Here is a 12774-nt window from a genome sequence, read left to right as displayed (position 1 = left end):
TCTTACCTAGTTGTAAGCAGGGGGAGCAGGAGTGTGGAGGGGTAATGGAGTTGCACCAAATTTCAGTTGCTATTCGTTTTTCCACGTGGACCTTTTTCACTACGTTGTGTACTTTCTCCAGATTGTGCGGTTGTGCAGGGCATTTTGAAAAAGAGAGGATGTTTTGAAAACATATTACTAGCTCTGTTCACAAGGCATGCCGCGGTCAGGTTGAGCATTTCTTTGACTGCTCCCAACCAAGTTACGCAGTGCTTAATTTGTAAATATATAAACATAACGGTGCCTGCGGTAGCGGCCGTGTTGTAATGGTTAAGTTGCCCAACCCATAGGAAGAGCACTTTTAGGTGGCTTATAACTTTGCCACCCCTGGACGAATCCTCATGAAACTTTGCAAAAAAAGGTATATGGCCCCGTCAGATTGGTTTTCCGAAGTCTAGTGAGGCTTCGTGTAGGGGGGGGCAAAGTTATAGGGGGTGTCCCAAAATGTGTGGTTTTTCCATTAGATGCAATGGAAAAAAAATGCTATTCATGCCTACAGCCCAAACCGCTTGACGTTTTTTCACCAAATTTGCAGCAGGAGTGGCAGATTGGTCCCAAAAGTGTGCTTTTGTAAATTTGGTGTAAATCCATCATTAGTTTTTTTAAACAGCCCAAAAGTAGGTTAAAAAATATTTGCGATATCTGATTCTGGTCCACAGACTCACTTCCCTGTTCGGTCCGCCGGCTGATTGGATGGTGAAAAGCGCGAGGTGCATCATATTTTTTGGAACGGCCCACCATGTTGGATTCTTGGACAGCCACCGTTGTCCACGGACATCACAGTAAAACATAACATTGCACTTGTCAAACTAATAAAACAATCTCTGGAGAAGTGAGGGGTGATGAGGATGAGATGGGATATGACCTTAAAAAGCCCAAAAAACAGGTGGCCCCAACTCCGAGGTCTACGAACGGTCCGCATGTCCAGGGCAGTCCTGTGATGTTCACAAACATCTGAGACGTTCGGGGACATCTATGCACGGACAATCTGCCTACTGGCCATGACCACGAAGGACGAGCAATGGGGTTAAAGTGGGCATGGTCACCAGGGATCGGTTATGCAGTAAACATTTTCAAAATTGGGATAGGTTTGAATGGGAAAATAAATCTGCTTGTGGGTACATGTTGAAGTGCTGGAAGGGATTGCAACAAATATGCACAAGGAGGGTCAGCAAGAACTTCAAAGCATGGTTTTGCAAATATGTCCTGTGTTTTATTTTTTTCAAAAGTGTAAAATGTAAGTTCAGAACACAGTCATATAACATTGGTGTCTGGGCTATGGGCCTGGCCATCAGCAAGCAGAAATGTGTACTGTAATTTGTTTATTGGGGCATGTGGCATGGCCGAAGCAGTAGGTTTGAATGTGAAAGAATAGTCTGCTTGCAGTTACAGCCTGAAGTGGTGGACTAGATTACAACAAACCTGCGTGATGAGCATTAGCAAGGACCTGAAAGCATTTTTTGGAAATATGTCTTGTGTTTTATTTTTCGAAAGTGTAAGAATGTAAGTAGAAAAACGAATGATATACATTTGGTGTCTGAGTAGTGGGCCAGGCCCTCGGCAAACGCAAATGTGTACTCTAGTGGACACTAAGCTAGGATGCAGGGTAGGTGCAGTGACTAATAGGGGTGGTTTGTTTTGGGTCATGGTGGAGCCTTATGCCGTAGGCAATTGAACAATGATTTCCATCCGCAGCATACGCTGCTGATAACAACACGTGTTGCAAAAAATATGTTTAAGTAGTTTTTTCATATATATGAAAAGAGGAATTATCAATAACTTATATACAGTGATGTAACACCATGAAACATTTTGACTTATAAAAACCTATTAAATTGACAGAAATAACTTTGTTAAAGGGATGCTATGGTAAATATGCATCCCGCCCATGGGGCTCTTCTGCTCCAGTAGTTAGCCAGTGGCGTCACAGCTTGGCATGTCCCTCCTGGGTTCTCATGAGCACTTGCCCATTCGTACTGCCCCTTTTATTTATTAACTTCTCTCACTGCACAATGCATATGTGCATATATAGGAGCATTGTGTACATTTTTTTGTATAAGTAAGGTAAATGCAGAGGCCAAAGATTTGCAGAAGATTGTTAAAAGGCAGTATGTGTGTGGAAGCCTAGTATGGTCATAGAGGTATATGTACAGTTTTTGGAAGTGATTGGTGGATGGATGTGGGACTGTTTGAAAGCAGGCATTGAGGGAGTGTTCCAAATATAACATTAAAAAGGGTAAAAGGGCTGCCCTGTGCGATGGTGTGTACGTCCAATCCAGGTCTTTCAATGATCCATGGCCTGGAAAGGGGACTGTGGAGACTGTGGATAGTTATAAAGGTTAATCTATTATAGTCCTTATTGTACACTAGGGAAAAGTATTTGGGACAGAGCACTCTGGGCGGAGGAGCCAGCCAATCATGTGGCTAGGAACGCTGGCTTGAATCGCCGGTACAAGCCCCTGTTCCAAGCCACCTGATGACTGGCTCTCTCCGCTGCCATCTTCCCCCCCACCCTCCGTCCCATTTTCTCCACCCCCCATAACACCTACTTACCTTATTTCGGTGGCGGCGGGTGCCGCATTCGCTCCTTCTCTTCACCTCCTGCAGGCTGCAATGGCGGGCATCTTGGAAAAGGATGTTGCTTCCTACAGCGGTATGGCGCGGGTCCTGCTGTAGGAACGAAGAAACATTTGTTTCTTAGCACCCTGGGTTACTGTTTTGGCAACCCGGGGTGCTAATGACCTTCATTCCCCATTGGAGCGGCTGGAACAAGAATAACAGCTCAGAGCCCTTATTATCCGCCCTCGCTTTGCATGGGCCGATAATTTGGGCTGCTGAGCTGTTTTCCTCCGTTCCAGCCCCTGGAGTGGGGGATAACATTTGTGATGTCATCTTTCAGGTCCTGTGTGTTAGTCTTTGATGTGCCTGGTGGTGGTGGTGCGAGATATGGTTGCTTTTCTTAACTGCCAAATTTCTGAGGTTTTTCGGTTTTACTTGTAACCATAACGTCCCTTTAACAAAGTTTTTCATTGAATTTCATAGGTTTTTATTAGTGCACCTTATCATAAAGTCCCTTTAACAACGTATGTCATCAGTGATGTCATCAATGACATTTGTGATGTCATCTTTGATGTCCTGGGTGTTAGGCTTAGCAGTGCACGGTGGTGGCGCGAGTTATGGTTGCTTAGCTTACCATAACTGCCGAATTTCAGGGGTTTTCAGTTTTACTTTGAACCATAACGTCCCTTTAACAAAGTTTTTTTACTGAACTTGATAGGTTTTTAGTAGTGCAACTTAACCATAACGTCCCTTTTAACAACGTTTTTTCACTGAATTTCATAGGTTTTTAGTAGCGCAACTTAACCATAACGTCCCTTTTAACAAAGTTTTTTCACTGAATTTCATAGGTTTTTAGTAGCACAACTTAACCATAATATCCCTGACTTTATATACATGTAACATAGAACATACTGAACCCCTAGCTAGTGATTTCGATGTCCGCGGACTACCGCCATGTCCGCGGACATATCGAAAATCTGATGAATGTAAATTTAAATAGTGTGCCCCATTTCCCCTTTGAAGTAGGCTCTGAAAAGAGCCGTTTTTCTTTTTGTTTTTTTTTGCAGATGCTTCACAGGCACCTGTTATTTTGTATTTTGTTTATTTTATTTTTCTTACTTTACCCCTAAAATCTTCACATAACATTCTCCAAAGCAACCCTTACATTCTAAAACAGAATGGCATTTCCCATAAAAGATAAGGACATGCCATCTTCTTTAAAATAAACAGCATTACTGGAATCAATATTCTCATTATTACAGAAGAACATACCAGCTCTAAGCATGAAGGCACACATGCCTCGGTTGATTACACACCTAGCATTGTTTTGCTGAGGACAAAAAACGGAACTATTGTCCCATATTGCCCTAGGTACTAATCCACAAAAAATTACTTTGGCATTTGGAAGGATGTTCATTATTGCTTGAACCAAGTGTTCCAAATCTGCCAACAAAGTAGGGGCACTGACATAGCCCAAATGGAAAGCACCATAGTGCAAAACTACCACATGGGGAATGTTGATCCTGCCCATATCTTCACAAACTTGTACAATTCCCTGTACATTGCAATCAGGCACAGTGCTCCACACCACCTCCACTTCCTTAACATCGAAATTCTTTGCAACATTCCTGCATTGAGAATACTGTTGTAAACCATGCTCAAACATATCTCCGAGCACCAACACCCTGACTTTCTCCACTTCTGCCATCTTCACTACACACAGTCTCTTTGAACACAAATCCACAACCTCAACATCTGATTGGCTCATCCCTACAGTCTTCTTTCCATGCTGGATTTGCTGGAAAACCCCGGATGTAGCACGCCCTGTCCGCGGACTGCGTAACTCTTAGACAGCCCTTCTACCATTTTCACTTCATTCTCTGTGCCATTCCCTCATTGGATACAGCTAAGCAGGCACACAATACGGAGAACGTCCTCAGAACACCCCCATTTTGTTTATTTTCAAACATTTCAGGACACCGCGAGTGTTCTTAGAACACATTCAACTTGCCAGCGAACAATACCGACAAAGTCCTCAGAACACCCCCATTTTCTTTAAGTACGAACATTTCAGGACACCACGAGTGTTCTTAGAACACTTTCAGCTTGACAACGAAAAATACAGACAACGTCTTCAGGACACCCCCTGCGAACATTCCAGGACCCCACGAGTCTTCTTAGAACACTTTCAACTTGACACCGAAACCATTCCGCTTATTTACAAACATTTCAGAACAGCCGTGTTGTCCACAGACAAATTGAACACAACAAAAGCGTCTAGCACATAAAAAAAATACAACATTGCACCTATCTCATACTCCCCCACCCTCCCCATACACTCTTACACACCAACACACTCCACTAAATACAATTTTTAAACCAAGTTTCACCTCGCTGTCCGCGAATGCAAGATGTCGGGCGCCACCAAAAATCTGACGCGCTCCACGCCGCACAACGTCCAATCAGCGAACACGTCAGATGTCCGCGGACATTGCGCAAGCCGCTAGCCCAATCAGGGCACTGTCCGCGGAGCGAACTGGGAAGTCCGTCCGCGAAACGAACGGAGATATCATTAAATTATTTGCCTTACATTTTGGTCATTTTAAAAAAAAAAACTACTGGACGGATATACACCAAATTTGCAAAAGCACGCTTTCGGGACCAAGCCCCCGCTCCTGCCGCAAATTTGGTGTAAATCTGTCGAGCAGTTTGGGCTGTAGGCGTGTGCAAAGTTTTTTCCAATTATGTCTATGGGAAAAAACAAAAGTTTTGGGACCCCCCTATAACTTTGCCCCCCCTGGACCAAACCTCTCCAAACTTTGCGAAATTCAGAGTGGGCCATATACTTTTTTTGCAAAGTTTGGTGAGGATTCGTCCAGAGGGAGCGAAGTTATAAGCCACCCAAAAAATGCTCTTCCTATGGAAACACCAACTTAACCATAACTACATGGACGCTATTGCGTCCATGTAATATATATATATATATATATATGCAATATCTTCTAGCACATGATTTATATCTTGCTCTGTTCCGCGGGAGGATTCCTCTTGTGGACGGATCGGGTCTTGTATAGGCTCGCTCGAGTCTCGTCTGGCTGCAGAGTGCGTTCAGAGTTCCGGGAAGGTCGCAGTTCCAGGATGTCCAGGAAAAAGGTAGCAGTCGCTAGGGATGAGGATTCCGAGAGCAGAATTAGAGGGAAGGGGTGAAAGGAAGAAAGAAGGAACCAGGAAACTAGGAATAGTGGATTCGCCGAACAGCACACACACGTCAAGTCACTATCTAATGATAGCGTTGAGATGCGCGAGGCCGCGGGGGCGTGGCCAATTTATAGAACGTGCCGTGTGCGACGTGAAGGCTGGTGCGAGGCAAGTCACTTGGCACGGCCATGTTGGGAGTAACAAAGAATACAAGCCCTGTCGCAATAAGGACTAGGAAGTCCAGAAGGGGCAAGTTCTATGGTTCATGACAGCATGCCTCCTCCTAAGACCTGTTCCACCAGGTTTGCCCGGGTGTATGAGATGGAATCTTCTAAGTAATCGAGGGGTATTTAAGTTAGAAACTGGTTCCCAGGTTCTCTCGCTAGGAGGACATACCTTCCATTCAACCAGGTATTGAAGTTGACCCCGTTTATACCTGGAATCGCATATTCTGGACACTTCATATTCCAGCTGATCGTCCACAACAACAGGACTGGGTCTGCAGGATTTTCGGGTGGATTGGATGTAGGGTTTCAATAGGGAAGTGTGAAAGACTGGGTTTATTTTCTTCCAGGAATCAGGTAGCTTGAGTCAGAATGAGACAGGATTGATGATTTCCTTTATGGAAAATGGTCCATAGTACCGAGGGGCTAATTTGTTTGGCCGTAGATGTCACGGTAATAGTTTCGAGGACAACCAGACTTGATCACCAACTGAATAAGAAGGCGCTGGTCTTCTTTTGGAGTCCGCATAACGCTTAGTACGTGTCTGGGCCTCTTTCAATTGTTCCTTGGCTTCCTTGTGTATGTTGATGAGAGTCTGAATCCATGAGTCTGGAGTAGGTACTGGAGTGGAATGTGGAAGAACAGAAGGTAAAACGGACGGGTGAAAACCTTGACTGCAATAGAAAGGGCTGACCTTCCGTGCTGAGTGATCGGAATTGTTGTAGGCAAACTCGGGCAGGGGTATGAGGAGAGACCAGTTATCCTGAACCTTGGTGGCAAAACAACGAAGATATTGCTCCAGAGTTTGATTTACATGTTGCTGCTGCAACTCCCACCAGCTCATTGGGAGCGATACGTAGGTACATTACCCATGGCAGATGAGTGATTTACAAATACCAACCCACATAACATAAAATAATTTAACTTAAGATAGTAGTCGAGTTTTGAAATGAAACATTAACTGTTTAACTGCTTCTTCAAACACATTGTCCTCATTATCGTTTTCGTGTAACCATCGAAAATAGAACGATGTGTTTTCTTCGTACAGTAAAGTGATATAAAAATCCAGACAAAATCATTATCAATCTCTTAGAATTACCTGTCACGCACAGCAAGATATTCCTCTATAGGTTGTCACTCAGCACAGACACTCCTTTCCCTGGCCTTGTCCCTGTGGTTGTGTTGCTGGTCGTTGACTGTGCTGTTATTGTCCAATCTAATGTAGGTGGCCCTCTGCCTTGCTAAATCACTGGCAACTATATGGGGCTGATCACGTGCCCGTGTATTTAATGCTCAGTGAGTACACACTGCCGGCCTGGTACGTGCCTGCATATTGGCGCCTCCAATGCTGACTGTGTACCAGAAGAGAAAGTGCACGTTTCCAGCTTAGGAAGATCTGCCTGTAGAGGTGCAGCAGTGCAAGAGCCATGGATACCACACACCAGCCATACCACTGACACTGGCACAAATGCAAGTGCATGCCTGCTTGCCTACTAAACCAATTAGCTGCCCTGCTACTGTGGCTACTGGGTGCTGCCCACATGCACACCCGGGCCACTGGCCCTGCTGCAGGAGATCAGCAGTTATAAAGTATCAGAGCTGCACAAATGTCATGCCCGCTGACCGGAGCAGGATGCTGGCACGGCTCCATGTGCACCCACCACTGTTTCTCTATGGCTCATTATTATTCATGAAAATAGATGACTACCATAGCATCACTGGCAGGGCTGATCAGGTCTATGACGAACAAGGATCTAGTCCGGGATGCAGATGCACAGGGCCATGAACACTGCTGTTGCTTGTTGTGTGGCTATAATTGACTTGCAGTTAAAATAATAAACGCGACCTAAGCCCCACATCATAAGCGGACTGAATCTGAGGCAATAAGTGCCAGTGCATAGAAATAGGCCCTGGGGCTCAGCCCCGGCAACACCCCGCCAAAATAAGCACTGATGCTAGGACACTGGCCGTAGACGAGGTCCAAGACATACATGGGGTCATGCTTAGGTTGTCACAGGTGCATATCCACTCTAGATTTGCCGTTTACCCCCACCCCCAACTTGGGCCAACGGGCGACAAATGCCCAATTCACAGTCTAATGAGGGACGGTTCTAAAGTAAGGCAATTTGTCAAGAGAACAAGCGGATAGCAGAATGGCCCTACAAACATCAAATCTGGCACAAACCACTGCAGGGGCCAAAATGGCTCTTGGCCAGAGACAGCAAAAATCTGTCTGCAGGTCATGAGTCCTGTGTTTGGCAAGTAGAGACTCCAGTTGTGGCAATTATCGAAACCTTTGTCTCTGCTGCTTGTGCCTTAGTGTGGCAGTGCCTCTATCATCTTGTGTGTGTGGATTGTGTCTCCAGGAGGCTGGCGGTCCCATGTGCGGGCGTGGCCTGCCAACCAGCCTGGTCAGTCATTTTCCTGTCCTAGGCTACTTATCTTGTTTCCTAAGAGAGCATGTAAGCGTTTTGGCTTCCCAGTTGCTCATCACGTTCAATGGGATCCGTCTTGTCTTGTTTTTACTCCCTTAATGTTGCCTCATTATTATGTTTATGAGAGGACTCTGGTGTAACGGCTGCTTGCCGTAAAAATAAACCCAATGACGGAAAAGTAAATATTGTGTTACCCAAATGAAAATTAAACCAAAAATAACAGGTGCATCAGTTTTGGAAGATGACGTCCTACTAAAATTCCAATTAGTGGTCATTTTTTCGACTTAAAACCAGCAGGTACATTAGGAACATTGTAAGATTGTCTGAATCTTTGCATCTATGGGGGAATTGCTGATCCCAGACAACCCAAAACAACGCATTTAAACTTATCAATGAAACAGAGAGAACCTGATTTACAAAGCTAAGCGTGCCAGACTCACCAGAGTAACGATGGCAACGATCAGTAAGGCACCAATGGTGATGACAGCTAAAGGCACTCGGACAAACGGAATTGTTTCCACCTTTTCCGAAATTCCTTGTAAACACCTGGAAACACACGAGTGCTTAAGACAAGAGACCTGCGGAGTAAACACAGAAAAGACAGTAAGCCCAGCATCTCTCTGCGCAGGTGTAGAGCCCCGAAATACAACTCAGCAAACAGACCACCGGTGGAAGGCATCGCCCCTCGGAGTTAGGCTGCACAAGAATTCCAAGGGGAAGGCGAACCACAAGAGAGGCACCCCGTACTAAACATATATTTTTTTTTTGTATGTGAATTTCTTGGGAAAAAAAGAGTGTGATTTGGGGGTAATAAGAGAGCGGAGGCAGTGTTAGGGCGTAAGGTGTCTTCACATGAGAGCATTGCTTGATTATCTGCTAAGAAATTAGCATTAGCGAGCCATAATTTTGTTTGCATAGTGACATTCTTTCCTTACATGCCATGTACTGACATCGTATGCCCAATTAATTAGACAATTTGGTAGCTAGTGCCACAATATTCCCGGTTACTCACAGAATTCTCAAGGTATTGGCTATTATGCCCTGGTAGTCACACCCCAGGCCAGCTAATGCCATCGCATATTCATGCCATTTGTTAGGTAACTTTTTATCTATTTTATGTTTTTCAGTACAAAAAGTACATTTACTCAAATATGAAAAAATGTATACACTCGGATCTGTTATATACACTCACAAAAAAGAAGAAGAGGAAAAAAAAGAATCTAAAATTCATCACATATATGTTAGGTAATGGCATTGAATGTCCAGGAAATCACATTTTGGTGAGAGGAATCACAACCACATTCGCAGATACTCACGCCGTTTGCTAGCTAATGCCATCATGCACTTAGATACGAACACCATTTACCAGTTGATGGTATGGTAGCTTAAGTACTCCCTTCATTTGTCAGGTACAAACATCATCAGCCAGTTAGTCATAAAACATTGTTAATGTTTCTATTGTTTTCCCAAGCACTCCCTTGATTTGGTAGGGAATATCTACCTCAGATACTCTGACCACTTGCCAGATTTTGCAATTATGTGCCCAGGTACTGACTTAATTTGCCAGGAAACATCCATATTATGCCCAGCCACTCAGATCACTTGCCAGTTATTGTTATCATTTGCCCAGGGACTTTTATCGTTTGCCAGATAGTGGCAAAAAGTTGCCAGGCATTCACTTTCCTGCTAGGGCGTGAGAGTGGAGGCCAGCATCCGTGTTTCTTCCACCATGAGCATGCAGTCACCAGCAAGTACAGCTCCTTTCGGTTTGCCTGGGGGGGGGGGGCAATGGCAGGGCAGTTCCTTTTAAACACTGCTTACCCAAGTAAAATGAGAGCCACACAAATCAAGCAGTTTGTGATACACTTACAGGACTCACTTTCGCACCAGATGTCTGTCAGACGACCGGGTTCAAAAGATCAATGCAGCCACAAGGCCTTACCAGCCCCATTTGTAACCTGCTCCACAAACATCTTGAGTCACACAGGATCATGTCACCATGCCACCAGAGACAGTACTAACCCTCCAAAGGCTAGTGCCCCACTAAAGATCTCCAGGTACTGTGGGGGCACTGCCAACGCTAATACATAGAATGCCTACAAAAAGCCTTTTTCAAAGGAAACCTGCACCCTTTATTTTGTAGCTCCATCTGTGACAAGTCCCAGTCATGAGCCTATTAATGGTCTTGGTGTCTTATCACCTCTCTCCCATGGTCCTGATATCTACAGTCTTTAGCTGCTTTGTAACTTTCCTCTGGTCCTTGACCATCTCAATGCCAAGTGGCAGGCTCATTCCTACTCCCCATCCCACCTTGGGCTTGACCCGTTTAGATTGGGGCCTCACTCCTAGCCCCTGCCTTGTGTGATGTGTGACCTCTGGTTCCCGTCCTCAATAGTCCTGTTTATTTCCTCTCGCTTCCTGGCCTCCTCCTGCAGGTTCCTTCCAGCCACCACCTGATGTTCTCCTGACACCACTATAGGCCCGCCACCTGGTACAACTTTCTATTCTCCTGCCACCGCCATAAACTCTTCTCCAGCCACCATTTTCTAATTTCCTGCCAATACACTGTGCTCTCCTCCTGTCACCTTCGTATGCTCCCATCCTGCAGCAACTGTTTGTTCTCCTACCACATGCTGTTCTTCCTTGCCCCTCTCTCCTTTCCAACCTTGTTCCCTGAACTCTGTGCTAAATTGCAAATTCGCTCCACTCCTCCAATGAATTCCTCCAAATATCCACATGGGTTTCTAACTCCTGCTACCCCAGGGTTGTTCTTCATGGAGTACTTCCACCCAGGGCTTATAATGATTCTCTGTAGTAGTTTGGTCTTCACCTAGTAGACAATGTGAGAAATCTAAGGGCGTTCTCACATTTAGCCTTCCCAGGACCCCCCTCAGATAACCAAGAGAAAGACAAAGCGGCTGTATCTTGACCCTTGTATTAAATCGAAAAGGGAGGGTCACCTGGACGGAGAATCCTTCAGGATTGGGGAGAGGGTGCCAGCAGGCGAGACACAGTATCCCCCCTTCCTGACAGTGACTTACCCTACCCTTCCCCAACCTTCACTGGCTGTTGTAAAAAGTATTCTTATCATCCCCATATTGAGACGGTAAAACATCATTATAGTACTGACAGAGGAAGAGGGCCTCAGAAGACTACTGTTCTAAAGATCAGCATGTCCACTTAACAGGCTTAAACATAGTCTGGCCATTTTCAATGAGGACATGCACCTCCAGCCTGTTAATCACAGACAGGTGTATAAAGGATGGAAAAGCCGTCATAGAAGGGGGCGAGTCTGGAGAGGGTGTCGAGATGTTGAAGGGTGCAACCTGCCAGAAGCAGAGAGACCGAGGAATGTGAATGCTGAAAGTCTGAGAGGATTTGGTGAAGGGGAAACAGGATCTCTGTGGAGCTGGTGCCCAAGGGAGAAGGGCAGCAAGAGAAGGAGCCGTCCCTTTTATTAATTCGGCGAATGCTCGTTTTCCCGCGGCACTGCTTAGGTGTCACACAGGTAGGAGAAAAACCCCCGATTGCCAGGAGCCTGACCGTTGGCGTGCGGGGTCTGAAGAAGCCTACAGAGGAGCCCAGTGAGTGTACTGAATGCCAACCCCGAGTATACCTCTTACCGCAAGCTTTTGCCTGAGGCTATCCCATTGATGAACTATGAAATCCTGAAATACAAAGTAGTGCAGTGGTCGCATATTTGATGAGTTACAAGAAATACATTGTCAAAAGTCTCTGAATCCTTAAAGAACTTTCAAATGTGCCTGAGAAAGATGCTAATGCGGTCCTGCGCTTCTATGAAAGGAGGGCACATACAGAAAGGGTTGCAGAATAATGAAAACAACAGTTTCATTATGAAATAAAGAATGTTTTCATCATGTATATTTGAAACAAAGTTTCCTGACTACAGAGACACGGAATATTGCAGATAAATGAAACCTGTGGTCTTGAAGTTTACAAGAGTGAGAAAACTAGAAAAGGGGAGTAAGCTGCATGACCTGAAAGGGGTGGACTTTGTAGTCCAATAACTGTGTCAAGGCTGAATACCCCAAAGAGCCTATATCTAAATCTACAGAAGCTCACTAAAAGGATTACAGAAACTTGATAAAGTGTGGGTAAGGGAACCCCAGTGCCCTTTTTGGTTCAAACTGCTTATGATCAAGGGAAAGGGAAACCCAATATCTTTTAGTTGAAAAGACTTATGGAACATGCAATTAAAAGCAAACAAGTTTGAATATGAATCTAGCATTGCCAGAGAAGAGGGGGACTGTGGAACCTGTAGTAAAAAGCAACAAGTTTTGAATATCAAACTACACAGG

At 45.0% G+C, this 12774-nt stretch overlaps 1 protein-coding gene across 4 annotated transcripts in view; it reads right to left on the bottom strand.

Annotated features, from left to right (window-relative positions):
* ADCY7 (adenylate cyclase 7) overlaps nucleotides 1-12774 on the bottom strand; it is a 1256803-nt gene that overhangs the window by 152047 nt on the left and 1091982 nt on the right. For all 4 annotated transcript variants that reach the window (XM_069604769.1, XM_069604771.1, XM_069604772.1 and 1 more), the window contains one exon: nucleotides 8896-9033. In XM_069604769.1, the coding sequence (XP_069460870.1) occupies nucleotides 8896-9033 (138 nt within the window). The remainder of the gene's footprint in view (nucleotides 1-8895; nucleotides 9034-12774) is intronic.

Source organism: Ambystoma mexicanum, chromosome 1p, assembly GCF_040938575.1.
Source record: "Ambystoma mexicanum isolate Mex_15411 chromosome 1p, UKY_AmexF1_1, whole genome shotgun sequence".
Classification (NCBI taxonomy): Eukaryota; Metazoa; Chordata; class Amphibia; order Caudata; family Ambystomatidae; genus Ambystoma; species Ambystoma mexicanum.
The sequence above is the reverse complement of the archived record's forward strand: the minus strand, read 5'-3'. Positions and strand labels throughout refer to the sequence as shown.